At 52.5% G+C, this 26244-nt stretch overlaps 3 protein-coding genes across 11 annotated transcripts in view; 2 read left to right on the top strand and 1 right to left on the bottom strand.

Moving 5' to 3' along the window:
- NUP85 (nucleoporin 85) overlaps positions 1 to 3965 on the top strand; it is a 33903-nt gene extending 29938 nt beyond the window's left edge. For 2 of the 4 annotated variants that reach the window (XR_012426134.1, XM_045376712.2), the window contains 7 exons: positions 28 to 93; positions 284 to 435; positions 1271 to 1388; positions 1478 to 1578; positions 2860 to 3011; positions 3311 to 3412; positions 3789 to 3965. Coding sequence is in view for 1 of the 4 variants with exons in the window: in XM_045376712.2 (XP_045232647.2) it covers positions 28 to 93; positions 284 to 435; positions 1271 to 1388; positions 1478 to 1578; positions 2860 to 3011; positions 3311 to 3412; positions 3789 to 3890 (793 nt within the window). In the remaining 3 variants the exon portion in view is untranslated. The remainder of the gene's footprint in view (positions 1 to 27; positions 94 to 283; positions 436 to 1270; positions 1389 to 1477; positions 1579 to 2859; positions 3012 to 3310; positions 3413 to 3788) is intronic. The other 2 variants (XR_012426135.1, XR_285516.4) reach the window with 1 other exon arrangement.
- Positions 1 to 26189, bottom strand: GGA3 (golgi associated, gamma adaptin ear containing, ARF binding protein 3). Of its 6 annotated transcripts, none has more exons than XR_012426133.1 (17): positions 25277 to 25334; positions 15376 to 15460; positions 15175 to 15250; positions 13129 to 13227; positions 12251 to 12374; positions 11868 to 11971; positions 11637 to 11717; positions 11148 to 11285; positions 10429 to 10510; positions 10214 to 10330; positions 9629 to 9874; positions 9166 to 9236; positions 8612 to 8931; positions 8207 to 8403; positions 7746 to 7850; positions 7487 to 7597; positions 1 to 192 (listed from the first exon to the last, which is right to left on the bottom strand). XR_012426133.1 is itself a non-coding variant. In XM_074020399.1 (17 exons), the coding sequence occupies exons 4-17, from the start codon at positions 13210 to 13212 to the stop codon at positions 85 to 87; spliced, it is 1953 nt and encodes a 650-aa protein (XP_073876500.1). In that variant the 5' UTR covers positions 13213 to 13227; positions 15175 to 15250; positions 15376 to 15460; positions 26033 to 26189; the 3' UTR covers positions 1 to 84. The 6 variants fall into 6 exon arrangements, 4 of the variants coding, with proteins under 4 accessions (XP_073876500.1, XP_045232646.2, XP_005584977.2 ...); XM_074020399.1 differs by lacking the exon at positions 25277 to 25334 and adding an exon at positions 26033 to 26189 and having other exon boundaries at positions 7746 to 7915; XM_045376711.3 differs by having other exon boundaries at positions 7746 to 7915.
- MRPS7 (mitochondrial ribosomal protein S7) overlaps positions 25613 to 26244 on the top strand; it is a 4787-nt gene continuing 4155 nt past the window's right edge. Inside the window, exon 1 of the mRNA XM_005584915.4 lies at positions 25613 to 25717. Coding sequence (XP_005584972.1) covers positions 25635 to 25717 — 83 coding nt within the window. The 5' untranslated portion in view covers positions 25613 to 25634. The remainder of the gene's footprint in view (positions 25718 to 26244) is intronic.

Genomic DNA, 26244 nt, shown 5'->3' on the forward strand with positions numbered 1-26244 from the left:
TTGGTCTTTTGGTATGTTTTATTCCAGTTTCGGTTCCAACATGAGAGAGTTCCTCCTGCTGGAGTACGCCTCTGGACTGTTCGCTCATCCCAGGTAGGAAGGCTCCCACGGGTGCAGGCTGTGCCGTGTGCTCTTCAGCATGCGGGTGCCACTGGAGCTTGGACTGTTCTCTCCAGGTTGGCTCCCTGCAGGCTACAGAAGGGTCAGTGAAAGGGAGCTGCAGGTGCCAGTCCCCAGAGCCACGAGGCAGCACCTCATGTCTGTCTTCCTTGAACCTTTGCAGCCTGTGGCAGCTGGGGGTGGATTACTTTGATTACTGCCCCAAGCTGGGCCGAGTCTCCCTGGAGCTGCACATTGAGCGGATACCTCTGAACACTGAGCAGAAAGCCCTCAAGGTGCTGCGGATCTGTGAGCAGCGGCAGATGACTGAACAAGGTGAGCTGGCCCTGCTCCCAGCCTTACCATCTGTGGGACGTGGGAGTTGGGACCCTGAGGTCACACTTTGTGCCTACCCCAGCCATTCTCCTCCTCACGAGCCACACTGGAGAGAGGTGGGGCTGTGGACGCCAAGAGGTAAACTAAGAGATGGGATAATTATTTGGGAGGGACAGGAAAGCTAGGGATCCTCTGGAACCGAGACAAAATCTACACACCACCTGGAAAGGCGTGAGCCGCCCCTTTTCTCACACACTTGATTCCACGAGGTCAGGGCTGGGGTCGGCGCTATTTCCCTGTCCAGGTGGGTTGCTATTGCTATCTCAGCCAGGCTCAATGGGGAAGCAGTGCTGGAGGTGGCTCCAGAAAAGCAGAGAGAGTGGAATGAAGATGACCAAGTCTGCCCCTTCCTTTCTCCCCTCACTGTTGAGTGATGTAAACATGAGTTACTACCCTGCAGAGAGACAGTTGGCATGTTCACGACCATTTCTGAAAGCATATGGTATTCATGATCCACAGGAAGATAGGATTTGAGGCATCTGGAGAGGTAATAGAAGAGCTGACACGTAGGGAGAAACAAAAATCTTTTGCTACCCTTGAAGCCACACACACTCACGGAGCCAGTCCTGCCGTGACGGGCACTTACACTCTTAGCAGAGCCCAGACACTGTTAATCAGCCTGAGTTTCCAGCTCTGCCAATCCAGCTGCGTTTAGAGCCCACAGAGTGGCTTTGGGGTGGAGTGAGGCTGTGAGGCCACTCTGGTCCCCACAGGGCTCAGGAATGGAGTGATTTGTGGAGTGAAAGCCGTTCACCTTTTCTTTTCCCTCACAAAGTTCGCAGCATTTGTAAGATCTTAGCCATGAAAGCCGTCCGCAACAATCGCCTGGGTTCTGCCCTCTCTTGGAGCATCCGTGCTAAGGATGCCGCCTTTGCCACGCTTGTGTCAGACAGGTGGGTACCGCTGGTGTTGGCTTCCCAGGGACTGGGTGGTTGAGGTGGGCCTGAGACTGCTGCTCTGATGTCTGGGCTGGGCCCTGCAGGTTCCTCAGGGATTACTGTGAGCGAGGCTGCTTTTCTGATTTGGATCTCATTGACAACCTGGGGCCAGCCATGATGCTCAGTGACCGACTGACATTCCTGGGTGAGTCCCTGGGTTTTGTGCCCTGTGCTTTAGACACAAGTGGGTACTTGGGGAGGTTGGAGGGATCATATCAGACCTCCCAGCACTTCCTTCATATATTCCCATTGCATCAGTGGCCCCAGAAACATCCTCCGTCATGTCCAGGATCGTGAGTTTGGCTGTCACATCTCCTTAGTGCCTCCATGTTTCTGTCTTTTTTTTTTTTTTGAGACAGAATCTTACTCGCTCTGTGGCCCAGGCTGCCAGGCTGGAGTGCAGTGGCATGATCTCAGCTCACTGCAACCTCCACCTCCTGACTTTAAGCAATTCTCATGCCTCAGCCTCCCAAGTAGCTGGGATTACAGGCATGCGGCACCACGCCTGGCTAATTTTTGTCTTTTATTTATTTAGCTTTTTGGGACAGTCTCACTCTGTCACCCAGGCTGGAGTGCAGTGGCGTGATCTCGGCTCACTGCAACGTCTGCCTCCCGAGTCCAAGCGATTCTCCTGCCTCAGCCTCCCAAGTAGCTGGGACTACAGGCATGCGCCACCATGCCTGGCTAATTTTTTGTATTTTTAGTAGAGATGGGGTTTCATCATGTTGGCCAAGCTTGTCTCGAACTCCTGACGTCAAGTGACCTGCCCACTTTGGCCTCCCAAAGTGCTGGGATTAGAGGCGTGAGCTACTGTGCCAGGCCAGTGCCTCCATGTTTCCTTTTTTTTTTTTTTTTTTTTTAAAAGATGGAGTCTCACTCTGTCTCCCAGGCTGGAGTGCAGTGGTACGATCCCGGCTCACTGCAACTTCCACCTCCCAGGTTCAAGCGATTCTGCCTCTTCAGCCTCCCAAGTAGCTGAGACTACAGGTGCATGCCATAATACCTGGCTAATTTTTGTATTTTTAGTAGAGATGGGGTTTCACTATGTTGGCCAGGCTGGTCTCAAACTCCGGACCTCAGGTGATCCACCCACCTTGGCCTCCCAAAGTGCTGGGATTACAGGCATAGGCATGAGCCACTGCACCTGGCCTAGTCAATCTTTTAATCCATGACTGTTGTTACGTATTTTGACTCTGATGCTTCCCCAGATTTGGCTCTTTGGAGTTCTTCCAAGTCTGCTTTGAACGCTCTTGGTCTGCATCTCATTGGGGCCTATGAGTTTGGAGATAGAAAAAATCTCCTGCTCTGTAGAGTGGCTGGTCTGTGGTTTTTCTTCTCTTGTTTAGGGCCAGGGTGACTTTTGTAGGTGTCACTTGGGCAATTTGGGGGAATATGCACGTTACCTAGTGCTCTTGTTTCGCCGTAGGAAAGTATCGCGAGTTCCACCATATGTACGGGGAGAAGCGTTTTGCTGACGCAGCTTCTCTCCTTCTGTCCTTGATGACGTCTCGGATTGCCCCTCGGTCTTTCTGGATGACTCTGCTGACAGATGCCCTGCCCCTTTTGGAACAAAAACAGGTGAAGGTTACAGCAGGGTGGTTTTCTTTGCTTGTCCCTGCTGGAGCTTAGTTGTGTAGCTGTTGGCAACGTGTGTTTCCTCCCTTGTCGTTCTGCCTGCGCACGTGTGTTCCCCTTAGCACCCTCTCTGGAATTCCAGACTCACACAGGAAACACTGCTTAATTTGAAATGAGGTCTTCCTGTACAAAGCACACTGTTGCGAAAGGCATGAAAGGAAGAACGTCCGAACGTGGGCCCCTGCCCAACCAGTGCAGGCCTGGGCTGGGGGCAGCCAAGCAAGGCAGGCTCTCTTCCCTAGGTGATTTTCTCAGCAGAACAGACTTACGAGTTGATGCAGTGTCTGGAGGACTTGACGTCAAGAAGACCTGTGCGTGGAGAATCTGATATTCAGCAGCTCCAGGTCATTTTCACTTCTGGGCTGATGGTTCCACATGGAGGTGGGAAAAGGCTCCCTCTATCTCAGACTTCCCCTTCCCTCCAGAAACACTGGCTCCTGTGGACACATGTGCCTCTGTTCCCCTTAACCTGTGTCATTCACACACCACCTTCTTTTAGGAGGAAATGAGGGATTCTAGTGTTCTGACCTCTACATTTTGCTCTTTCCTGTTCATCATTTCCAGTATGGCCCTTTGGTATTGCTTTCTTTTATATTGATAATTTTCTGGAAGCTACTATGAGTGTTAAGTGCCCTCTACCTTTGGATTAGCTAGAACCTTCGGGAGTGTGAAAGGGCTCCTTCCTACTCTTGTCTCATGCTGGTGCTCTCTGCTTTGCAGGATGAGGACATAGAAACCACCAAGGTGGAAATGCTGAGACTTGCTCTGGCACGAAATCTTGCTCGGGCAATTATAAGAGAAGGCTCACTGGAAGGTTCCTGAGAACTGCTTCATTGTGGTATCTTTGTATGGCAATGTATATAGATTTTTTAAAGGAATAAATGTGTTGCAAATGTAGGTTCTTAGAGTCCACCCAGGGAGTTTATCTGTCCAGTCTGAACCTGAGGTAGTAAGATTAAAAAATGCTTGTTTTATGTTTTTGTTTTTTGAGACACAGTCTTGCACTGTTGCCTGGGCTCGAGTGCAATGGTGCCATCTCAGCTCACTGCAACCTCCGCCTCCCAGGTTCATGTGATTCTCCTGCCTCAGCCTCCCAAGTAGCTAGAATTATAGGTGCACACCACATCCAGCTAAATTTTTTGTATTTTTAATAGAGATGGGGTTTCACTGTGTTGGCCAGACTGATCTCAAACTCCTGACCTTGTGATCTGCCCGCCTTGGCCTCTCACAGTGCTGGGATTACAGGCGTGAACCACCGCACCCAGCCTTCTCTTATGTTCTATTTGATGTGGAACTGTCTTCCTGTGCCTCCTTAGATAAGAAACCACTCCCAGGTCTGGCGCAGTGGCTCACGCCTGTAATCCCAGCACTTTGGGAGGATCCCTCAACCCCAGGAGTTTGAGACCAGCCTGGACAACATAGGGAGACCTCATCTCTGTTTAAAAAAAACAAAAAAGAGGCCGGGTGCGGTTGCTCAAGCCTGTAATCCCAGCACTTTGGGAGGCCAAGACGGGCGGATCAGGAGGTTAAGAGATCGAGACCATCCTGGCTAACATGGTGAAACCCTCTCTCTACTAAAAAATACAAAAAACTAGCCGGGCGAGGTGGCGGGCGCCTGTAGTCCCAGCTACTCGGGAGGCTGAGGCAGGAGAATGGCGTAAACCCGGGAGGCGGAGCTTGCAGTGAGCTGAGATCTGGCCACTGCACTCCAGCCTGGGCGACAGAGTGAGACTCCATCTCAAAAAAAAAGAAAAAAAAGAAACCCCCAAAGTTATGGTGCCTACAGTGTCTTGGAAATTTGAAGAGCCCTTGGTGGTATACTTGTGCTTCTGACATCTTGCCTCACCTCTTCTGCAACACTTAACATTTTGGTTATTTAGTTCCCTTAAAATAGAAGCATACAGGAACCTGCACTTTTTTTTTTTTTTTTTTTTTTTTTGAGACGGAGTCTCGCTCTGTCGCCCAGGCTGGAGTGCAGTGGCCAGATCTCAGCTCACTGCAAGCTCCGCCTCCTGGGTTTACGCCATTCTCCTGCCTCAGCCTCCCGAGTAGCTGGGACTACAGGCGCCCGCCACCTCGCCCGGCTAGTTTTTTGTATTTTTAGTAGAGACGGGGTTTCACCATGTTAGCCAGGATGGTCTCGATCTCCTGACCTTGTGATCCGCCCGTCTCGGCCTCCCAAAGTGCTGGGATTACAGGCTTGAGCCACCGCGCCCGGCCAGGAACCTGCACTTCTAACAAAAACCTTGGGCAGTTCTATCACAGGCTATCCACTCATGTATACCTGGAATTCATAGGTGGTACCTTTTCCTCCATCAGAGTGAATGGCGTCTATATTAGGAAGATTCCAAGTACAGTGAAAATGGTTTTATTTAACATGCAGCAAAACAAGGGCAGCAGAGTTGGTATATCCAGTACAGCCATTTGCCACGAAGCATTGACCTCAATAGTAACGAGTAACACTCAAATAACTGTAATGTCTAGAGCGTAATAGAAAGTTCCATTTCCACAGAGTAATTCCAGACATTCCCAGGGCTGCAGCAGCCAGTCTCTGGAAAGCTCTTGGGTTTATTCTTTAGTGAAAAATGATTCACTTTTGACCTGTCCTGTTCTAATGAAGCAGTGAAACCTGCTTGCTAAAGACAGCAAGGGGCAGGGAAGGAGTATGACCTCTTGATCCATAGGAAGGAATAAGGAAGCCTGGCAAGGGGCAGGGAGGAACCAGGGAATGTGGTCTGTGCCACCTTCCTTTCCCCCAGAGATGTCCGATTGCTGAGCTTGTTCATCTGAGCTCTGCAAGCTTCCCCGTGTCTATGGCAGCTGGTGATTGTTTTTTCTTTTTTTTTTTGTGAGGGAGGCTTGGAATCCCTGTCCCAGGATCACATCCAGCAGCCAGAGTGGCCAGGACAAGCTGGCTGGGGCCAAGCACTGTTGAAGCAATAGGGTCTGGTGACTCGGCTCAAGTGTGGCCCCTGATCTCATCACCTCCAGACCCAGCATTTCGCTGACAGTGCCCCTCAGGAGCTGGGGAACAGTCGAGGTTTCTGGGCAGCACATTAGGACATACGTCTAGTGTAACATTTGTGATCCTGAGGCCTCCTGTGTCCAGCCACAGGTGCCACACCACATGCCATCTGGTGAGAGGAGAGGGAGGCCAAAGCAGTAGGACGCAGAGTGGCGGGAGATTGTAAGGGGAGGATAGCAGTTTATTTCATGCCAAGCAAGAGGTAGTCAGTAGGATGGCCTGTCCCCACGGCTGGAGGCACGCTTTTCCCAGAAAGCTGAGTACCTGCTTCTGGAGAAGGGGAAACACTGGCTCTCTTCATTTTCCTTCCTATCCCTAGTTGGGCCTGTCATGAGGCCAAATTCCATGTCCTGCCAAGATGTCCATAGGACACAGCCTGCCACTGCCAGGGATAAGCACACAACTCATTACTCCATGGCCATTCCAGGATGATGCCGTCCACCAGAGGCAGGGCTGGGGACTATGCAGTATGCCAGTTCCTTATTCTGGGCCAGGTATCTTCCTGGGCCACTGAGCTTGGCCCACCTCCCTGGGGATGGCAGCAGGAGCTGGCTGGCGGGGGAAGCATGGAATTGCAAAAGGGCTGTGGCCCCTTGGGCCGTGCATCTGTCAGGTGTGAGGATGTGGCTCTTGTGGGGAGTGAGCCGTGACAGCCTCCCTTTAGAGTCTCCCACCCCCACCCCGGTGGCTTCAGTGAATGCCAGTAGAAAGAAGAAAACACCTACGCCAAGCCTGGGGTCCATGTTCCCGGGACAGCAGTGAAGTCAGGGGCCACTCCCCACCCCTGACAGCATATGGCCACTTCAAGTCACACAGGTAGATAAAAACAGGTCCTTTTAGGGGCCAAAGGAGAGGTTACCACAGCAGCAGTTTGGTTCCCAGCAGAAATGCCCAGTGCCCCTGTTCCATATCAAAGCTATAAGCACTGTCGTCAGGGCATGGAGAGTGATGGGACCAGAGCCCTCCCGGTCTCAGGGCAGCCTGCCTGGCTTCAAGGTGGAGATCACAGCATCCTCTGGGGTCATAGGTTCCCCCATTGCTCCACAGGAGGGAACTGGTCCACCTCGCCCACCTCTGTGCTCAGCTGCTCCCCCAGGGCGAAGGTCAGCTTATACCGAAGCCGCACCTTCTCCTGTGACAGAGGGCAGCAAGTGAGATCCAGCCCAGGCGGCCCCTCAGCAGGACGCCCTCTACTCTGCTACCCTCTCTGTGCTACAGGAATGGTCCCTTTTCCCCACAACCCCCAACCACGCTCAGCTGCTTAACCTGAGGCAGCAAAGGGATGTGTCAATCCTACAGTCAAAACACTTCCGGCTGGGAGGTGGTGGTCCTGAGGTCCTAATCTGGGGCAGCTGGGGCCTCAGGCTGGGACCCCGGGTGCTTTGCTACTCACCTTCAGTGGATTGGCCAGCAACATGACCTGGGTGATGGCTGCCGGTGGCTGGATGGGGCTGAATGGAGAGAGTTCTGTCCCAGAGGGTGGCTGCAACTTCACTTTCATTGACTAAAGAGAGAAGCTCCTTTGAAGACAGCTGGCAGGTGCCCCAGATGGAACCCACAGTGCACATACACACTGCCACCTGCTGGCTGCAAAGGCCTCCACACAATAGGGTCAAGCTAAAGCCGTTTTGGCCCCAGGGAGACACTAGTACCTTGGGCACTGCAGCCTGCAGCACGATGCTCTTGACAGGCAAGGGCGCTGTGTTCAGCATGGACACCACCACCACCAGTACGTCAGGTCGTCCTGGGGGACACTCCTTGGCAAAGTGGAAGAGGATGCGGAAGCCGTTTTTATCATAGGCTGTGATGGGAAGGGCACTGCCTGCAAGAACGTGGCACGTGGGTGTGGGAGGAGCAGCACCAGAGACACCCAACAGAGCCCTGGCGGTGAGGGGACAAAGGCTACTCCGTGGCCATGATGAATCCAATGCTTCCTTATGGAATCTGGGAGGGGCGCTCAGTGAGGAGCTTAAGGCCAAGAATGCAGGCAAGGAGGACTGCCTGGCTCTAAGGGACCCCCTGCAAACAGTGCCTGGATCCACCCGTCGCATGTCCTACAGCTCTGTGGCTGTAGGCCCCACTGCCCTGCCCACCTCAAGCCTCCAACACCTACTAGGCTTGATCGATTCCAGGGGCACGTGGATGCTGGCCAGGGAGAGCTCAGGCCCCTTCAGGGGGCTGCCCTGGGACTGGAAACTCAGCGGCTGGAAGAGTGGGCTGCCAGGTGCCGTGGAGAAGGGCAGGAGAGGCCTGGCTGGGGTGGTGGTGGAGATGAGAGGGGAGGTGGCAGGTTTCACCAAGCCTGAGGTCCTGGGAGGTGGGAAGGATGGAAGGCACATCAGAGAGCCAGCCAGAGCTGGACTGACCCTCACCCAAGGCCCCTGGCCATGCTCTTACCCAGGCCCACCCCTTGCCTTCCAGCCTGACTGATGGGACTACAAGGCACCCCCACCCCTTCAAAGTTAGCTCTGGTTCTGACACATTCAGGCCCAACCCCACATCTCCTCCCACTCATTACACTTTGGCCTCTTCTAGAAGCTGATCGAGGGCATCCAGGTGGTGCAACACGCTGTCACCCAATGCCAAGCCATGGTGCCCAGGGACTGCAGGCTCAACTTTTGGGGCCAAAGCTGGGGCCACTCCAGTAGAAAACAAGAAGGAGCCCGCACTGGGGGCAGGAACACTGGCTGGGACCACAGGAGCTGGGAAGGGAGACGGCAGTGGAGCTTGGGAGCTGCTTGAGGAGGGGGCCGAAGGCTGGAGAAGAGGAGCGTCGGAGGCGCCACAGGCAGTGGTCCCCGGCCTGGGGCTGAAGAAGTCCAGGTCGGACTGTTCCCTCTATGAGCAATGGAAAAGGTGGTGAGCCGAGGGCTGGCGGGGAGGGGCTGCCGCTGGAGCGGGGCACAGCCCTCCAAGGACCGCACGGAAGACAGACCCGGAAACACTCATTGTTCCCCGCTGCAGCTGGCAGGCTCTGGAGGGAAAGGACAGCTAACTGTAGCCCAGGAGACATGACACTGGAAAGTGGAGGTCCTTGGCACAGTAGTGCTGTCACCGATCCTGTGCCCCTACCTGGAGTAGGTGCCACTGGCTGTTCCCAGCTGACTCTTTGGGAGGGACATGAGGGGCTGGGTCGGCGAGGCCTGACAACAGAGAAGAAAACTGGATGAGAAGAGACTGAGCTGGGCAGCCCTAGCCCCGCCTTGCCTGGTCAGGTGACAAGTGACATCAATGGGTGAAGGCACAGGGAGAAGCTGTTCTGCAGGCAGCCTCCAGAGGGGAATGGAGCCCTCCAGTCCATGATGCAGAAGTGGGGGGTTTGTGGAACGGGGTGCAGGGCAGGAGGCAGAGTCCACCGGGAGGATGGCTGTGGGGCCCTCAGGGTTGCTGAACTTCACTGACTACCTACAACTCAGGGCTCTTTGCCCACCTCAACAGTCACACTGGGGCCCCGCTCAGGACTCCTCCTAATTCCACACACCCTTCTTCCTCCCGGAGCCCTGTCAGGGGATGGACAGTCCCCTGCGGGTCGTACCCAAGCAGAGCAGCTCCTCATCCAGCAAGGAGAGGGCGTTGCTTGTGCTGTTGGGCCCCGGGGTGGCCTCGGCCTGGCTAGAGGAGCGGCTACGTGGAGGTCCTGAAGCCTGGGGTGGTGGAGGGAGGATCGGGATGTCCGAGGAGGGTGGAGTGGGTGCTGGGGCCAACACGGAGGACAAACTGTTTGTCGTGTCCAGCTCGGCAAGGTCGATGAGCGTGCCTTGGTTACTGCACTGACTGTTTCCTGGATGGGTCAACAGAGTGGAACAGGAATAATTAGCGGTCTTCTAGTGGCTGTGTGGCAGGAGGCAGCACCCTAGGCACAGTGGTTACTGCTCCAGCCTCTGGCCTAATCCAATGGCATCTCTGCCAGGGGATGCTGTAAAGCAAGCCTGAGAAAGCAGGCGGGGAAATTCCCACCCACATCTCCAGCCCTCCGGGAAGCTGAAGGACTGCTTGGAATGGCAGAGAACCCCCTCGGGCCTCGTGCAACACCACGCTGGTCAGCCTACACCCGCAGCTTCATGGTCGTGACCTGAGGCTGGTCTGGAGGAGTCTAGAGTTGGGGACCAGAGCATCTCACCTTCTGAGTCAGGCAGGGTTAAGGTGGCCACCTCGCCATTGATGACCTGCCCTTCAATAATTGTTTTGTAAGAGTTGATGACCCGGGAGAGGTTGTCACTGGCCTGCAGGATGTCCCCTGGAGCAGGAAAGAGAGACTTCTCACTCCTGTTGTGACAGTTCCCACCCACGTATCTAAACGCCTGGCTCATCCCTGACAGTTGCTCTTTCACTCACCCAAACTGTTATCATTGTCCTCAGTCTCACTGGCGAGTTTAAATAAAGTCCGCCTCTTGTTCTCACACCGATCAAACAGCTCCTGAAAGACACTCAAGACATAAAAATCAAACCACACAGGCCCTTAGAGACCATCTGATTCATTCAGGGTTCACACCCAGAAAACGACGGGGATCTGCCAGTTGCCATGGTCAGTTACCAGCAGAGCTGGGACCACAGCGCACGTCTTCTTGCCACCAGCCACCACCACACCACGTCACCCAGGGTGTTGGTTTAGGTAGCAGTTACCAGGATGGATGAGGGGAAGTCAGTCCCCTCCTGCCTTCCAGGCTGGCATGCTCCTCAGAACTCAAAATATCCACCCAACCATGGCCTGCACCACATGGGCATCAGGGTCACAAGGAAGCCTCTCTGTCTCAACGTCCCCAAAGCAGTAAGGAAAGGCAGAGAGCAGGGGTGAGCACTGAGGGCGTGGTCTCTGGAGTCAGACTCAGGTTTCCATTCAGCCCTTACACCCTGGGCAAATCAGCTGATCCCAGGCAGCAAATGGGGACGCCACTCTCTACTGACGTGGCTGCTGTGCAGATGAGTAAGGTCATGAATACGCTGCCAAGTGCACAGCCTGTGTCTCTGACAAGGCAGGTGCTCAGCAAATGCTGGCTGAGCTCCTGGAGGGCAGCGTAGCCCCGGGAGGCAGCGTTTGCCGTCGACGGTCCCACCTTCATCAGCTCTCTGTCCCCGTCCGAAGAGTCCTCCTGGCTGTAATGAAGCAGCATCTCATTGAGCAGTCTCACGTTGTTGTTAACTTCCTCTAACGTGTGCAGACGCTTGGTCACCTTCTGGATCCGTGCCTCATCCTGCCCCAATTAAGAAGATCAGGAGAAAGAGAGCTTCACTTGACTGTCTTTCCACTTCCGCCAGGTCATACCTTACCCCACGACACAAGCGCAGAGGCACGGAAGCTCCTTCCAGTATTGGGTGCCTGGGGCCCAGTCTACACTTCTGCTTTCACATCCCTGCTCCCGTCCCACTCCTCTCTTCCATGCTCCTGTGGAAGCTATTGTGCTCCTCCTCCCACTCTCAGCCTCCGGGGCACAGGTAGGGCAGCTGGCAGCAGGGGAGAACAAAACAGGCTGTGTCCAGGGGCAAAGAGGCTTCTGCTGTGTGGTCATGGGTTCCTCCACCCTGTGCCTGAAGGACCCACTCACTTCCTTCACCATGGACTTGATGAGCTTGTTGGCCTCTTGCAGGTCATCTGGGTTCTTGCTTTTCAGCAGCTTGGCTAAAAGCTGAGAGGAGAAAATCAGAGGTGAAGGGAAGAGGTAGCATCCCTACCCCGGGGAGACCCCAGAGAGCTCCCCGCAGCACAGTGCAAACCACATTCCCCTGGTGCTACCCCCTCTCATCTGAGAAAATCCCAGGCCCAGGGTGCTCTTTACCTTAGACTTCTCCTCATCATCAAAAACAGGGTTTTTGGGACGAGGTGGTGGAGAGGGGATCAGCGTCCTGTCCACAGGAATTGGTGGATCAGACTGCACTATGCCTGAAAGGGGACATGGCAGCGTGTGCACTCAGGCTGTGGTCACCTTGTCACCCCTCCTCATACACCAAGGGCCACGTCCCTGTGATCAAGACCTGCAAAGGGTAGTGGGGTGGAGGGCAGGCTGCTACACCTTATCCCATCCAACCCGACTCAGCCTTGCCTGGGGACAAATGCTGTTCGCTTCAGGAGGGACTCTGGGGATCCCAAACTTTCCCTTCTCTCCTTGCCTGGGCCAGCCTTCGAGGGCTGCCTGGAGGCTGTGGGCAGGCAGACACGTACCCTGTCTCTTCAGCATGTGGTAGGCGTCTTTGATCTTTGCTTCTTCTGGCAGGGCCATGGTCCAGCTGTATAGCAGCTCAATAACCTTGGTCTTCACTTTCTCAGACACCCTGTCCCCCAGGTACTACACGGCAAGAGAACATGAGAGGACCTAGTAACTGCAGTGTTGAGGCAGAGAAAGTGTAAGGTTCCCTTCACAGCAATGGCATGGCTGCTCAGCAGCTACGGTCCTACTCAAAACCCACAGGTGTCCAAGTGTGTGTGAGACAGCGTGGGGAGGGGAAGGACCTCCCTGTGGTGTGCTTGTGTCCACTGGATCCAGTCTGTGGATAGGCAGGGGGCCAGGAGGTCATCACTGCATTTTCACACACAAGTTGCCAGAAACAAACTGCATTTTATCTTGAGGGTGTTTATGAGAATGTCTTTAGCCTGAAAAAGTATTCCCTCTGCTTTAAGTGGGGGCCCAGAGCTGTGCCACACCAGCGTGCAACAGAACATGGCCAGCTGAGCATCGGAGCAATGACGGAGGCCAGCTCCCCTTATCCACGAGAGACAGGCCAAGAAAACCCACAAAACCCACAACTGCCGTGTGCCAGGAGCCTAGAGTCCCATACTACATGGGCTCTCACCTTGGACAAACACACAGCCACTGCCACATCACCTGTCAGATTTGGGTTGTAGGTGCTTCAGAAAAAGCTGCTAGTCCCTGTGGCCTGTTTGGTCATCCCGTTACCTCCAGGGCCTAGCTCTCTAAGGACAAGACACGAATAATCTCAGTTCCTTGGAGATGCTGGATGGGCAGTGAAAGCCAGTATGATGGGAGATGGAAATGAACACAAAAGAAGTCCCTAAGAGCGAGGAATCCGCCGCTGACTGACCTTTGGAGAGACGACTTTGATTAACTCATTCAAAAAGCGGAACTTCCCCACTTCGTTATGAAATCTCCTCCCACAGTTCTTCATGCACGCCTCCAGCACCTGTAGCCACACAGAGGAGAGGCACTGAGTGAGGGTGCGCTCAGGGCTGGGACCTGGCACTGGCAAGACCCCTGGCACCCAGAGTGCTGAATAAACACGCCCACAGGAAGGAGCTCATCACAAAAAGCGGTGTGCACTGCCTGGGGACAGTGCAATTAAGCAATGGGATCGCCCACAGACCACGTCCCTCCAACTGCAAACCTCTGCTGGGAAAGCTGGGCAGGGACTAAAGCAAGAAACCCCGAGAACCCGACCCCAAGAAGGCCTGGATGCCAGTCCTGGAAGGTGCCTTCCTTAAAGATTCTGGCCTTGTGTTTTACAATGAGGGAGGTGAGGTCCAGGGACAAAGTTTCTCTGACTCGGTGTCCCGGGTGCTTTCCACAAGCTCACCAACAGTTGTGCAGGGGGTGGGAGGGATGTTTAAATCCTGTTATCTTTGAGAAAGATGACAGGGTATTTTACCTCCCTCCACTGATCTCCCTAACTTACGCTTCGGCTTTCCTGTGCTGCCTGTGGTCCCTGGCACTGCGGTTTCTAAGGCGGGGTGGGGTGCACTGTCCATGCTCCCTTTCTTGGCTTCTGCATTTTAAAGCAGGGTTTCTCAGATGAGGCCTGGATGATACTTTGGGCTGCTCATTCTTTGTCACGGGGGGCCACTCTGCACTTTATAGTGTGTTGAGCAGCATCCTTGGCCTCTGCCTACTTGATGCCAGGAGGACCCCTACCCCGACGTGTGACAACTAAAAATGTTTCCAGACATTGCTAAATGTTCCCTGGAGGGCCCTGTTGAGATTCACTGGTTTGTGTTTTGTTTTTTTTTTTTTTTTGAGACAGAGTCTCGCTATGTTAGGCTAGAGTGCAGTGGTATGATCACCACTGTACTTTAGCCTCAACTTCCCAGGCCCAAGCCATCCTCCAACCTCAGCCTCCCGAGAAGCTGGGACCACAGGTGTGTGCCACCATGCTTGGCTAATTTTTTTATTTTTTGTAGAGACAGGGTCTCACTATGTTGCCTAGGCTGGTCTTGAATTCCCTTAAGCAATCCTCCCGGCCTAGGCCCCAAAAAGTGCTGGGACTATAGGTACAAGCCACCATGCCCCGCTGAGAATCACTGTTTTAAGAAATTCGTTCTACAGCAAACACGACTGAGGGGAGCATGTGAGCTAGATAATATTTCTTTTCTCTTTCCAGGACCCGAACGCAGTAGGGCTAAAGCCCCGGATTCCTCAGATCTCGGCTGCTCTTTGGTTTAGGAGCATGTGGAGGCACTGAGGGCCAGGCACCATTCCATGCCTTAAATTCCCTCAGTCTGAATAGACACCAAGATCTGCCCCAGGGGACTCAGCCATCAGTGCGACACCTTCGCCAGTGACCGGCATGATGTTTAACTACAGAATGAATGGACTCACCTCTCTTTTCTTCCCCCGGCCAACTCTGAACTATCAACACAGCCCTGTCAGCATCTCTTCACAAAGGCTTCTCCTGCCCCACAGGAGGCTCAGGGCCTCGACTCTGCGCTGACTTCCTTAGCCCTCTGCCTCACACGCTAACCGTGTGGCTGTGCTGGCAGGGATGGCACTGCAGTCACCTAACTGCAGTTAAGGAGATCAGTGGAGGGAGGAGAAATACGCTGTCATCTTTCTCAAAGATAACAGGATGTAAACATCCCTCCCACCCCCTGCACAACTGTTGGTGAGCTTGTGGAAAGCACCTGGGACACCGAGTCACAGAAACTTTGTCCCTGGGCCTGGCACAACGCACACACATTTGTGGAACGGCTGGCTGAACAGATTCTAGATCTATCTAGTCTGTATCAAGGACTTTCTGTTGGCTTTTGGGATGAGCCCTTAGAACCACTATGGGGGCATGAGGAATGGCGGGGGCATGAGCAATGGCGGGGGCAGGTGAAGGGCTGCAGCTTCCATCTCCGGAGAGTGAAGGACCTACTGTCAGGGCCTGGAGTGCCTCCCATTCCTGCGGGGACTGGATCTTGTGGGCCAGCAGTCGGACGGCGATCTGTGGCCTGGGGGACAAGCAGAACACACTTCAGTGCACTAAGCCTGGGGCTACCTGGCTGGCCCTCCTTGGCCATGATTGTTCCCCTTCCCAGTCCGCTCCCTCAGCTGCCCCCACAGTGCTGAGACTCACCCTTCGAGCTCCTTGTTGATCTGATCGCAGAAGCCAATTATGTATTCCCAGTCCTCCTGGCGGTTGGAAGGATTGGTGGCTTTATCTTGGGACAGAACAAAGAAGAAGACAAGTGTTAGGAAGAGCAAGGAGGATGCAATGGAAGGTTTTCTTCGCAAGTTTTAGGCACTAAAGAGTTTGCTTTCAACTTTACTCTATAATACAGAAGCCTCAACAGTTGAGTCAGTAGCAAGGAGAAAGGAAAAAAAAAAGGGTCAGTAGGAGAGCAAATACAAATACTGCTTTCTGATCAGTATTTTGAAAGCCACAAATAAAAGAGAAAACAAATTCTGTCTCGTGAAGCTTAGAGTGGATCAAGGTCAAAAGGACAAACACAAATAATTAAAATATTCCCAAATAAATGCCTACATAAAACATGTAAATATAATAATAAAGGGAATATAAATATAATAATAAAGGGAACTCCAGCTGTATACAAATGAGCTCAGTGTTAAGCAAGTGGAGATGGTCAGGAAGGGTTTGTGGGGAAACTGAAATCAAATTGAACTAGATAAAAAATATACGTATTTATAACCATGAATTTTTTTTTTTTGACAGAGTCTCACTCTTGTCGTCCAGACTGGAGTACAGTGGCGCAATCTCAGCTCACTGCAACCTCTGCCTCCCGGGTTCAAGTGATTCTCCTGCCTTAGCCTCCCAAGTAGCTGGGACTACAGGTGCGTACCACCATGCCCGACTAATTTTGTGTTTTTAGTAGAGACGGGGTTTCTCCATGTTGGTCAGGCTGGTCTCGAACTCCCGACCTCAGGTGATCTGCCCGCCTTGGCCTCCCAAAGTGCTGGGATTACAGGCATGAGCCACCGCGCCAGGCAAATATTTTCCACATACCTGTCAAAAGGTTTTTCCAGACCTAGCCTTCCATAATGCTTTAAGTACTTTTGAAATTGCACATAATGCTCATCACTGTCAAGTCAACAACATTTACTTAGCCCCTACTAAGCCCCGGTCACTGTGCAATCTCCCTGGGATTGCAGCTTGAGTATCTAGCACCCCCAGGCTCTAATGGCCTTCCATGGTCAAGCACAAACACAAGTACTAGAGTTCTCAGAGGGCCACTGGGATTTAAAATCTAGGCACTAAATGCAAAGTTCCAATATTTGGTATGGGCTCTCCTCCCTGTTACCTTCCCAAACCTGTGATTACACTGAAGAGCCCTGCTGACGGTGGCTACATGGGTTCCCATCTCTGATTCAGATCCAGAGGCTCCCTCTTCAGAAAGCACTCTCCAGCTGTTTGCTAAATTTAGGGCTTTGGGTTCCAAAGACAAATGGAAGGCTGAAGACACACACCCTTTGACACACTCCTGCTCCCAGCTGGGTGCAGTGTCTCACGCCTATAGTCCCAGCACTCTGAGAGGCCGAGGCAGGCGGATCATGAGGTCAGGAGATCAAGACCATCCTGGCGAATACGGTGAAACCCCGTCTCTACTAAAAATACAAAAAAATTAGCCGGGTGTGGTGGTGGGCGCCTGCAGTCCCAGCTACTAGGGAGGCTGAGGCAGGAGAATGGCGTGAACCTGGGGGGCGGAGTCTGCTGTGAGCCGAGATCGCGTCATTGCACTCCAGCCTGAGTGATAGAGCGAGAGTCTGTCTCAAAAAACAAACAAACAAACAAACAAAAAAACCCAAAACACTCCTGCTCCCTCCCCAGATCTCCATGAAGGCCCAAGGCAGGGCGTCAGAGCCCCTCCCGACAAGCCCCTCTTTGTCAGAAGTTTCTAAATTCTCATTTCTCATAATTGTGTTTTGTTAACTTTAAAAATCACCAGCTGGGCTGGGTGCAGTGGCTCACGTCTGTAATCCCAACATTTTGGGAGAACGAGGCAGGCAGATCACCTGAGGTCAGGAGTTCAAGACCAGCCTGACCAACATGGAGAAACCCTGTCACTACTAAAAATACAAAATTAACCGGGCGTGGTGGCACATGCCTGTAGTCCCAGCTACTCAGGAGGCAGAGGCAGGAGAATCACTTGAACCCAGGAGGCGGAGGTTGCCTTGAGCAGAGACTGCGCCACTGCACTCCAGCCTGGGCATCAAGAGTGAAAATTCCGTCTAAAAAAGAAAAAAATCAGCCGGGCGCGGTGGCTCAAGCCTGTAATCCCAGCACTTTGGGAGGCCGAGACGGGCGGATCATAAGGTCAGGAGATCGAGACCATCCTGGCTAACATGGTGAAACCCCGTCTCTACTAAAAATACGAAAAAACTAGCCGGGCGAGGTGGCGGGCGCCTGTAGTCCCAGCTACTCGGGAGGCTGAGGCAGGAGAATGGCGTGAACCCAGGAGGCGGAGCTTGCAGTGAGCTGAGATCCGGCCACTGCACTCCAGCCTGGGCGACAGAGCGAGACTCCGTCTCAAAAAAAAAAAAAAAAATCACCAGCTGGATGAGCAAATCCTATCAGAGACTCCAGCTCCTTCACTGGGAACAGGGCTGCAAGGATCTGAGTAGAGACAGCTGCCAGGCAGAGGGAAGGCCCATGGCAGCCAGTGTAGCACCCTGCTTCCCAGGTCCGGGCTCGGCCTCCCCGGCAGTGTTTCTGTTCTGGCTGCAATGGCTGCGAGGGGAAGATTCTGATGGTTTAGATTCATATTTATTTATTTATTTTTTGAGATTGAGTCTCACTGTATCACCCAGGCTGGAGTGCAGTGGCGCGATCTGGGCTCACTGCCACCTCCGCTTCCTGGGTTCGAGCTATTCTCCTGCCTCAGCCTCCTGAGTAGCTGGGATTATAGGCATGCGCCACTACGCCTGGCTACTTTTTGTATTTTTAGTAGAGATGGGTTTTCGCCATGTTGGCCAGGCTGGTCTAGACCTCCTGACCTCAGGTAAGGAGGTCAAGACCAGCCCCAGCCTCCCAAAGTGCTGGGATTACAGGCGTGAGCCACTGCACCCTGCCTAGGTTTCTATTTAGAAGAAAAGAAGGCGTCTGTCTTCAATCTTGAAAGAGAATCAGTAGGTCCTTCAAAATCTCGAGCTTGAAAGGAGGGGAGTTGAATGTAATCAAGGGTGGCCATCTGGAAAGAAATGTCTGGCAATCCTGCATTACTGTACGGTAGCCTACCAGCTCTCACATTCCAAATGCCGAGTCTCTCCCACCAATTGTCTGAAACCTTCTCAGGTGTTAGCATTAGTGTGGCTCTGTTACTAATTCCTATCGGGTGCTTAAAGTTCTCCATAACACCAAAAGGCTGCAAGGTACAAAAATTAAATGGTCTGAGGAGCCGTCCCCATCCCCCGGTGCTATTATTTTGGGAACCGTCATACACCTTGTGATAGAAGAAAAATTGGCCCACTCCCACTTTTTGCACGGGGAAAAGCATCTTCCAAGTACAGAGTAAAATGTGGATCCCCCCACTCCCGAAGCAATGGGTATTCACCACAAAATATCTTCTTCCCAAGCCTATTAGTGTTCCAACAGCATTTCTACTTCCAAGAACACTCCTGCCCACTTTTCACTCGTATTAATTTCTCTAGAATCTCACTTTCTTCCACCTTGATAGACCTTTTTACGGCAAATCCACAGGGAGCTCTTTGCCTACTCAGGGGCACAAAAAGCCCCGGTTTCTGCAATGGTCAGTTCCATATCTATCTCCTCCAGCTCTCTGGGCAGCTCAGAAAGCAGAGCTCACCCGCCCACAGGAATGGGAAGGAACCTCTGGGGATAATTCTGGGTGACTTGATCTCTCCATCTGCCTACTGCCTCCCCAGCAGATGCACACAGCCTTCCACCCACTCAACATTTCCTTCACCTGGCACAGAGGTGACACCCGAGCTTCCCCTACAGACCTTGCCTTCCCGAACCGCCCCTCTGGGCTCCGCTCTGACTCATGATTTCTGTCTATTTTCGGGCCTCTGTTGAAAGCCTCATCTGTTTCTGTGTCTCTGGATTTCCTGCTTTCATTTTTTCAGCTTCACTCCATTGCTAGCCTAGACTCTCGTGGGATTTAAAACGTCATGTGGCGATGGAAACAGCAGCATTGGGTACCCCATTCCAGCATGGCTCAGACATTCCAGAGAAAACAATATCTACATAGCAGGCTGGATGTGGTGGCTCATGCCTGTAATCCCTGCACTTTGGGAGACCAAGGCAGGTAGATCATTTGAGGTCAGGAGTTCGAGACCAGCCTATACAACATGGTGAAATCCTGTCTCTATTAAAAATACTAAAATTAGCCGGGCACGGTAGCACACACCTGTAATCTCAGCTACTTGAAGGCTGAGGCTGGAGAATTGCTTGAACCCAGGAGGCAGAGGTTGCAGTGAGCCATGATTGTGCCACTGCACTCCAGCCTGGGCAACAGAGTAAGACTCCATCTCCAAAAAATAAAAATAAAAATAAAAATATACATATACATATATATACACATATATATACACACACACACATATATATATATATATATATATGTGTGGGCTGGGCATGGTGGCTCATGCCTGTAATCCCACCATTTTGGGAGGCCGAGGCAGGTGGATCACCTGAGTGAGGTTAGGAGTTCGGGACCAGTCTGACCAATATGGTGAAACGCCATCTCTACTAAAAAGACAAAATTAGCTGGGCATGGTTCCGTGCGCCTGTGATCCCAGCTACTTGGGAGGCTAAGGCAGGAGAACCGCTTGAACCCAGGAGGTGGAGGTGGCAGTGAGCTGAGATCAGGCCATTGCACTCCAGCCTGGGCCATAGAGTGAGGCTCCATCTCCAAAAAGAAAAATCTATGTAACAAATGACTTATAAACAAGCAGACGCAAGAACATGGGCTGGAAAGGGAGTAAAGGTCAATCTTCAATGGTAGGGTCCTGAATGGAAACACAAACTTAGTCAATCACCAAGTCTTTGTTAAGCACCCACAGACAACGAAGTAAACAGCATGTCAGCATGCCAGACCCCGGAGGGACTGCAGAAACAGTTCGAGACACAGATTTTACCCTCGAGGAGGCTGTGCTCTCCGGGTTCAATACATGAAAAAAAAAAATCAGTTCAAAACACAAGACAGTAGATAATTGGGCTAATTTGGTACAGAAATGAGTCTAAAAACAAATGTATGGCCCGGGCTCACACCTGCAATCCCAGCATTTTGAGAGGCTGAGGTGAGTGGATCACGAGGTCAGGAGTTCAAGACCAGCCTGGCTAAGACGGTGAAACCCTGTCTCTACTAAAACTACAAAAATTAGCCAGGCGAAGAGGCAGGCACCTGTAATCCAGCTACTTGGGAGGCTGAGGCAGGAGAATCACTTTAACCCAGGTGGCAGAGGTTGCAATGAGCTGAGATTGTGCCACTGCACTCCAGCCCGGGTGACTAGAGTGAGACTCCGTCTCAAAAAAAAAAAAAAAAAAGCATCACTTCTCTTTCCTGACTTCCCTATTTCTTTTTCTTTTTTCTTTTTTTTTGAGACAGGGTCTCACTCTGTCACTCAGGCAAGAGTGCAGTGGTGTGATCATGGCTCACTGTAGCCTCAACTTCCCAGGCTCAGATGATTCTCCTATCTCAGCCTAGCTGGGACCACAGGTACTCACATCATGCCCAGCTAATTTTGTGTACTTTCGGTAGAGACAGAATTTTGCCATGTTGCTCAGGCTGGTCTTGAACTCCTAGGCTCAGGCAATCCGCCTGCCTCGAACTCCCAAGGTGCTGGGATTACAGGTATGAGTCCCAGTGCCTGGCCTCTTTCGTTTTTTTTTTTGTTGTTTGAGATGGGGTCTCATTCTGTCACCCAGGTTGGAGTGCAGTGGCTCCATCACGGCTCACTGCAGTCTCTGCCTCCCAGGCTCAAGTGATCCTCCCACCTCAACCTCCCAAGTAGCTGGGACCACCCACAGGAGTGTGCTCATTCTTTTTTTAGAGATAGGGGTCTCACTCTATTGCCCCAGGCTGCAGTAGGCAATCATGGCTCACTGCAGCCTCCAACTCCTGGGCTCAAGCAATCCTCCCACCTCAGCCTCCTGAGTAGCTGGGACCACAGGAATGAGCCACTGTATGTGGCCTATTAAGTCACTATTCCTATAAATAGTACCACCCTCCAAAAGTCCCCTAGGCCCCCACCTCTTTTTTGACTCCTTCTTCCCTCCCTCCTCATCCATTCCTCTCAGTCCTGTGGTCCTTTCCTTCTCAATGTCTTTTTAAATCCCTTCCTTCCTTATCCCTATCTTCCACTCCTTCTCACCTGCTTCTAGAACTTCCATTCTAATCCATCCTAATCCTATGTAAAGTCCTTATATGAAATCAAGCCTCTTAAGACACCAGGCCAGGTGCGGTGGCTCACGCCTGTAATCCCCCAGCACTTTGGGAGGCCGAGACGGGCGGATCACGAGGTCAGGAGATTGAGACCAGCCTGGCTAACACGGTGAAACCCTGTCTCTACTAAAAATACAAAAAAATTAGCCGGGCGTGGTGGCGGGTGCCTGTAGTCCCAGCTACTTGGGAGGCTGAGGCAGGAGAATGGCATGAACCCGAGGCGGAGCTTGCAGCGAGCCAAGATTGCGCCACTGAACTCCAGCCTGGGCGACAGAGCAAGACTCCGTCTCAAAAAAAAAAAAAAGACACCAAAACACCGATTTCATCTAGTACAGAAAGAATGAGGGCCTGATAACTGCAGAAATTTAAACTTCTTTGGCGGGGCCGGGCGCGGTGGCTCATGTCTATAATCCCAACACTTTGGAGGGCGCTGAGGCAGGTGGCTCACTTGAGGTCAGGAGTTCGACACCAGCCTGGCCAACATGGTGAAACCCGATGTCTACTAAAAATACAAAAATTAGCCAGTTGTAGCGGCACATACCAGTAGTCCCACTTGGCACCTCCCAAGTCCCACTACTTGGGAGGCTGAGGCTGGAGGATCGCTTGAACCCAAGCAACAGAAGTTGCAGTGAACTGAGACTGTGCCACTGCACTCCAGCCTGGGTGACAGAGCGACTCTGTCTCAAATAAATAAATAAATAAATAAATAAAATAAACTTCTTGGGCTGGAAATTGGAGACTTGGTAGAATTTGGTCTTCACTTCCCAGCCTTATCTTCCCTCATTTCCAAACCCCTCTGTTACTGTGTGCCCCAAACAGGTTTGCTCTCTCTACATCACCATCTAGTGTTTTTGTTTGTTTGTTTTTTGTGCCAAATTTTCCCATTCTTCAATGGCTAGCTCAAATGCAGTATCCTCACTGAATCATCTGTTCCCCCATCCCCAGTTCCCTAAAGAGAATGCCTGCGTTTTAGCACTGCCTTGTATCTTTATCTTTTAAGAGTTCTTTATCCACTCCAGCATCAACCTCCATCCAACCACAGGCAAAATCTTTTTTTTTTCTTTGAGACGGAATCTCGCTCTGTAACCCAGGCTGGAGTGCAGTGGCGTGATCTTGGCTCACTGCAAGCTCCACCTCCCGGGTTCATGCCATTATTCTGCCTCAGCCTCCCCAGTAGCTGGGACTACAGGCGCCCGCCACCACATCCGGCTAATTTTTTGTACATTTAATAGAGACGGGATTTCACCGTGTTAGCCAGGATGGTCTCGATCTCCTGACCTCGTGATCCGCCCGCCTCGGCCTCCCAAAGTGCTAGGATTACAGGCATGAGCCACCGTGCCTGGCCGCAAAATCTTCTTAAACTTCCCAACTCCTATAACACCCCACATAGCAGGTACTCATTAAACATCGCTTGACTGATCGCGGTGGGACTTGAGAGAAGACTGAAGTCATCAAGAGATGGTTTGTGAGAAAAGAGAATCTGAGATGGTTTTTCAAGCATTTAGTTGAGGAAAGGGGAGCAGGGCTTCCACGTAAGGAGAGCAATGTGTATTGGTAAGCTAAGAACATCAGACTGAGCAGAGGAGAAAAACGTGGAAGCCACAGAGAAAAAGGCCTGGAACAACCAAGGCCAGATTACAAGCAACAGTGGAATGACTTGATTCAACACAAGCACGCTTCTGGGAGCAGAATGGACTGAGGAGAGGTGAGGACGGGAGAGACCTGAGTCTCTGGGCCAAGCAGAGGCTTCTGCAACCATTCAGGCAAACGTGGGGTGACAAGGACCCTGAGTGAGATGATGCTGAATCCCAAATGCTGGTTTGCTCAACTGGTACAGTTCACATCATTAAGTCCTAACAACCGTGAAGCTTGTGTCTCTACAGATAGCATGTGACTCCCCCCCCCCCCCCCGACCAAGTGTCCCTCTCACTTCATAATGTGACTCTAGGCTGGGTGCAGTGGCTCACGTGGCTCACGTGTGTAATCCCAGAACTTTGGAAGGGAAAGGTGGGAGGATCACTTGAACTCAGGAGTTTGAGACCAGCCTGGGCAACATAGCAAGACCTCATCTCTACTAAAAATCAAAAGAATTAGCCAAGCGTGGTGGCGTGTGCCTATAGCCCCAGCTACTTGGGAGGCTGAGGCAGGAGACTTATTTGAGCACAGGGGTTCAAGGCTACAGTGAGCTATGATCGCGCCCCTGCACTCCAGCCTAGACAACAGTGCGAGACTCTGTCTCAAAACCAAGTAACAAAAACAAAATGTAGCCTATTAAACCCAGCTTAGGTCATTTAAATTATTCAATACCCATATTAATATCTTCAAAGCAAACTAATTCCACTGTGGTTATAGCAAGTTAGGCATTTCTAGGCAAGTGGTTTGATTGGAGTCAGGATGTCCTCTTTTTGTGAAATTATGGCAGTAGTACCTGCTTTGCTAGGATACTTGATAAACGAATTTAATGAATATCTGTAAAGTACTTTGAGCTCCTTGGAGAACAGTTCCATATATAAAGAAGCCTTATGACCTGCCTGCAACTGTAGATTTGGCAAACGTAATCTTACTTTTTTTCTCTTTTGGGATATGCTCCCCTTTAAACTGAAGCTCAACCTCCTGAAGGGGGTTTCTTACTAGGAAAAATCAGACAATTTAAGGAAATAGCTATCACCTCCAAGATCCTGGAAGTACTAAATAAAAGACCTCAGAACAAGGCAGTACTAGGTATCTCGCCTATCCCATTACCAGTCCAATTTTTCTCTCCACTTCAAGGAGGCTTCCAGGTCTAGCCTATAGAAAAGTTCACTTATTAACCCTCAGGCCGAGTACTACCTGCTAACCAGATTAACACACATTTCCTTCGTAGCACTGTAATTCACAGTGCAATGACAGCAATACGCCTCTATAACTACAGCTTCAGACTGTGCTCCTCGGCCTTAGAATAGGCTATCAACACTGACTCGTTAGGATGTTCAAAGGGGTATATGTATGTGTGCGGGGTGGGGGAGTCCTCGATACCGATTTCACCATGCTTCTGTGGTCACTGCAAGAAAAAGGTAGAGCTCTCTGCTCTCTATCGTCGCTCTCTTTGGAATATTATTCTCACTTCAAGCATTCTGCCTGAGCGAAGCCGTCACTTCTTCAACACATGGTCGCAATTCTGAAGCTGCTAGGCGACTGAACGCAGTCGGCAGCACCCACCACTACCAGAGATTCAGCCCCAATCCGAAGCTTTTCCCTTAGTCAGGGGGCGCTAGGTTCCTGGAGTCACCGCCGGGCGGCGACCCCACCACAATCTCCCCAAAGCGCCGAAGCATGTCAGCCCTAAGATCGTGGCTGTCGCCTTCCCCCGAGCCTGCGGTGCCCGACGGGACCCCGAGTTCACGCCGCCGCGCGCCAGAGCAAGAGGACGAGCCGCAGCTAGGGAAGCGGGGGCCGGGATGGGGCCCCGGCGCCCTGATAGGGAAGGGGCGTGATAGCATGCTGCTCGCGGCGAGGGCGAGCCCGGGCGTGGGCTCCTAAGAGGTGAAGCCGTGGAGCCCGAGGAGGGGACGTGGGGGTAAAGAGAGGGGCAGCCCAGAGGCTCGAGGGCAGCCAGAACCGGCCGCGGCTACTCACTCAGCCAGGACTCCAGGCTCTCCCCTTCCGCCTCCGCCATATTGCAGCCGCCCGGGCCGGCCCCGCGGCCTCAAAACTCGCGAGAGTCTGCACGAGCTGAGGCGGGGCGGGGCCTTCATGGGGGCCTGAGAGGAGTGAGTGCCGTCACCTAGGGCCGCGCCAGAGTGCGACAGATATTGGGAGGGCAGGTGTTTCCTTTTGGCTCTTCCCTTTGGTCCCCAGAGTGAGAAACTCTAACGTCCAGATCAGTGGAGAGAAACGCAGATTTAGGACCCTGAGGAGTCTTTGTCACCCGTTTCGCGTCATTCGCTCAGGCGCGCCGAGGGCAGTCCTTGTGGGGTCCTCGTGACCAGCCAAGATGGCTGCCCCCGCAGTGAAGGTTGCCCGAGGATGGTCGGGCCTGGCGTTGGGCGTGCGGCGGGCTGTCTTGCAGCTTCCAGGGTGAGAGGGCGGTGGGCAGCGGGGGGCGCCGCTTGGTTCTACACGAAGGGACCTGCGAGGAAGGAAGGGGGCCACAGGCAGGCCTCGTGGGGCCCTGGAGAGAGCATTGCCCTGGGGGCCGGAGTATCTGGATTCAAGCTTCTAAGTTAGCTGCGTGACCCTGGACCAATCTGAAGGTTTAGTGACTACCTCTCGCCTAAGGGGTCTGGCTGATCTAGGGTCTAACGCGGAGCTGAAAGTGCGGTTCAGCTAGAGCTCAGAGCTGGGATCGCCTGTGAATTGGGAAGGATGTGTAGGCGCCAAGCCCATCCTTACCGTTAGCACTTGACCAGGAGGAGACTTGACCCGCCTGCTTGAGGGATGTCCTACTTCTTGGGACAAGGGCCTGAATTGTTGTGGCTCAGCTTTAGCTCGCAGTCTCCGCGCCGCTCTCCTTAGTCGGCACGTTGGCAGCCATGCCTATTGTTAAGTCAAACCTACTCGCTTGTGGAGTCAGCTTTTGCCTGTCTCCTCCTCTTCCCCCTCCT

The sequence above is a fragment of the Macaca fascicularis genome, chromosome 16 (assembly GCF_037993035.2).
Source record: "Macaca fascicularis isolate 582-1 chromosome 16, T2T-MFA8v1.1".
NCBI lineage: Eukaryota > Metazoa > Chordata > Mammalia > Primates > Cercopithecidae > Macaca > Macaca fascicularis.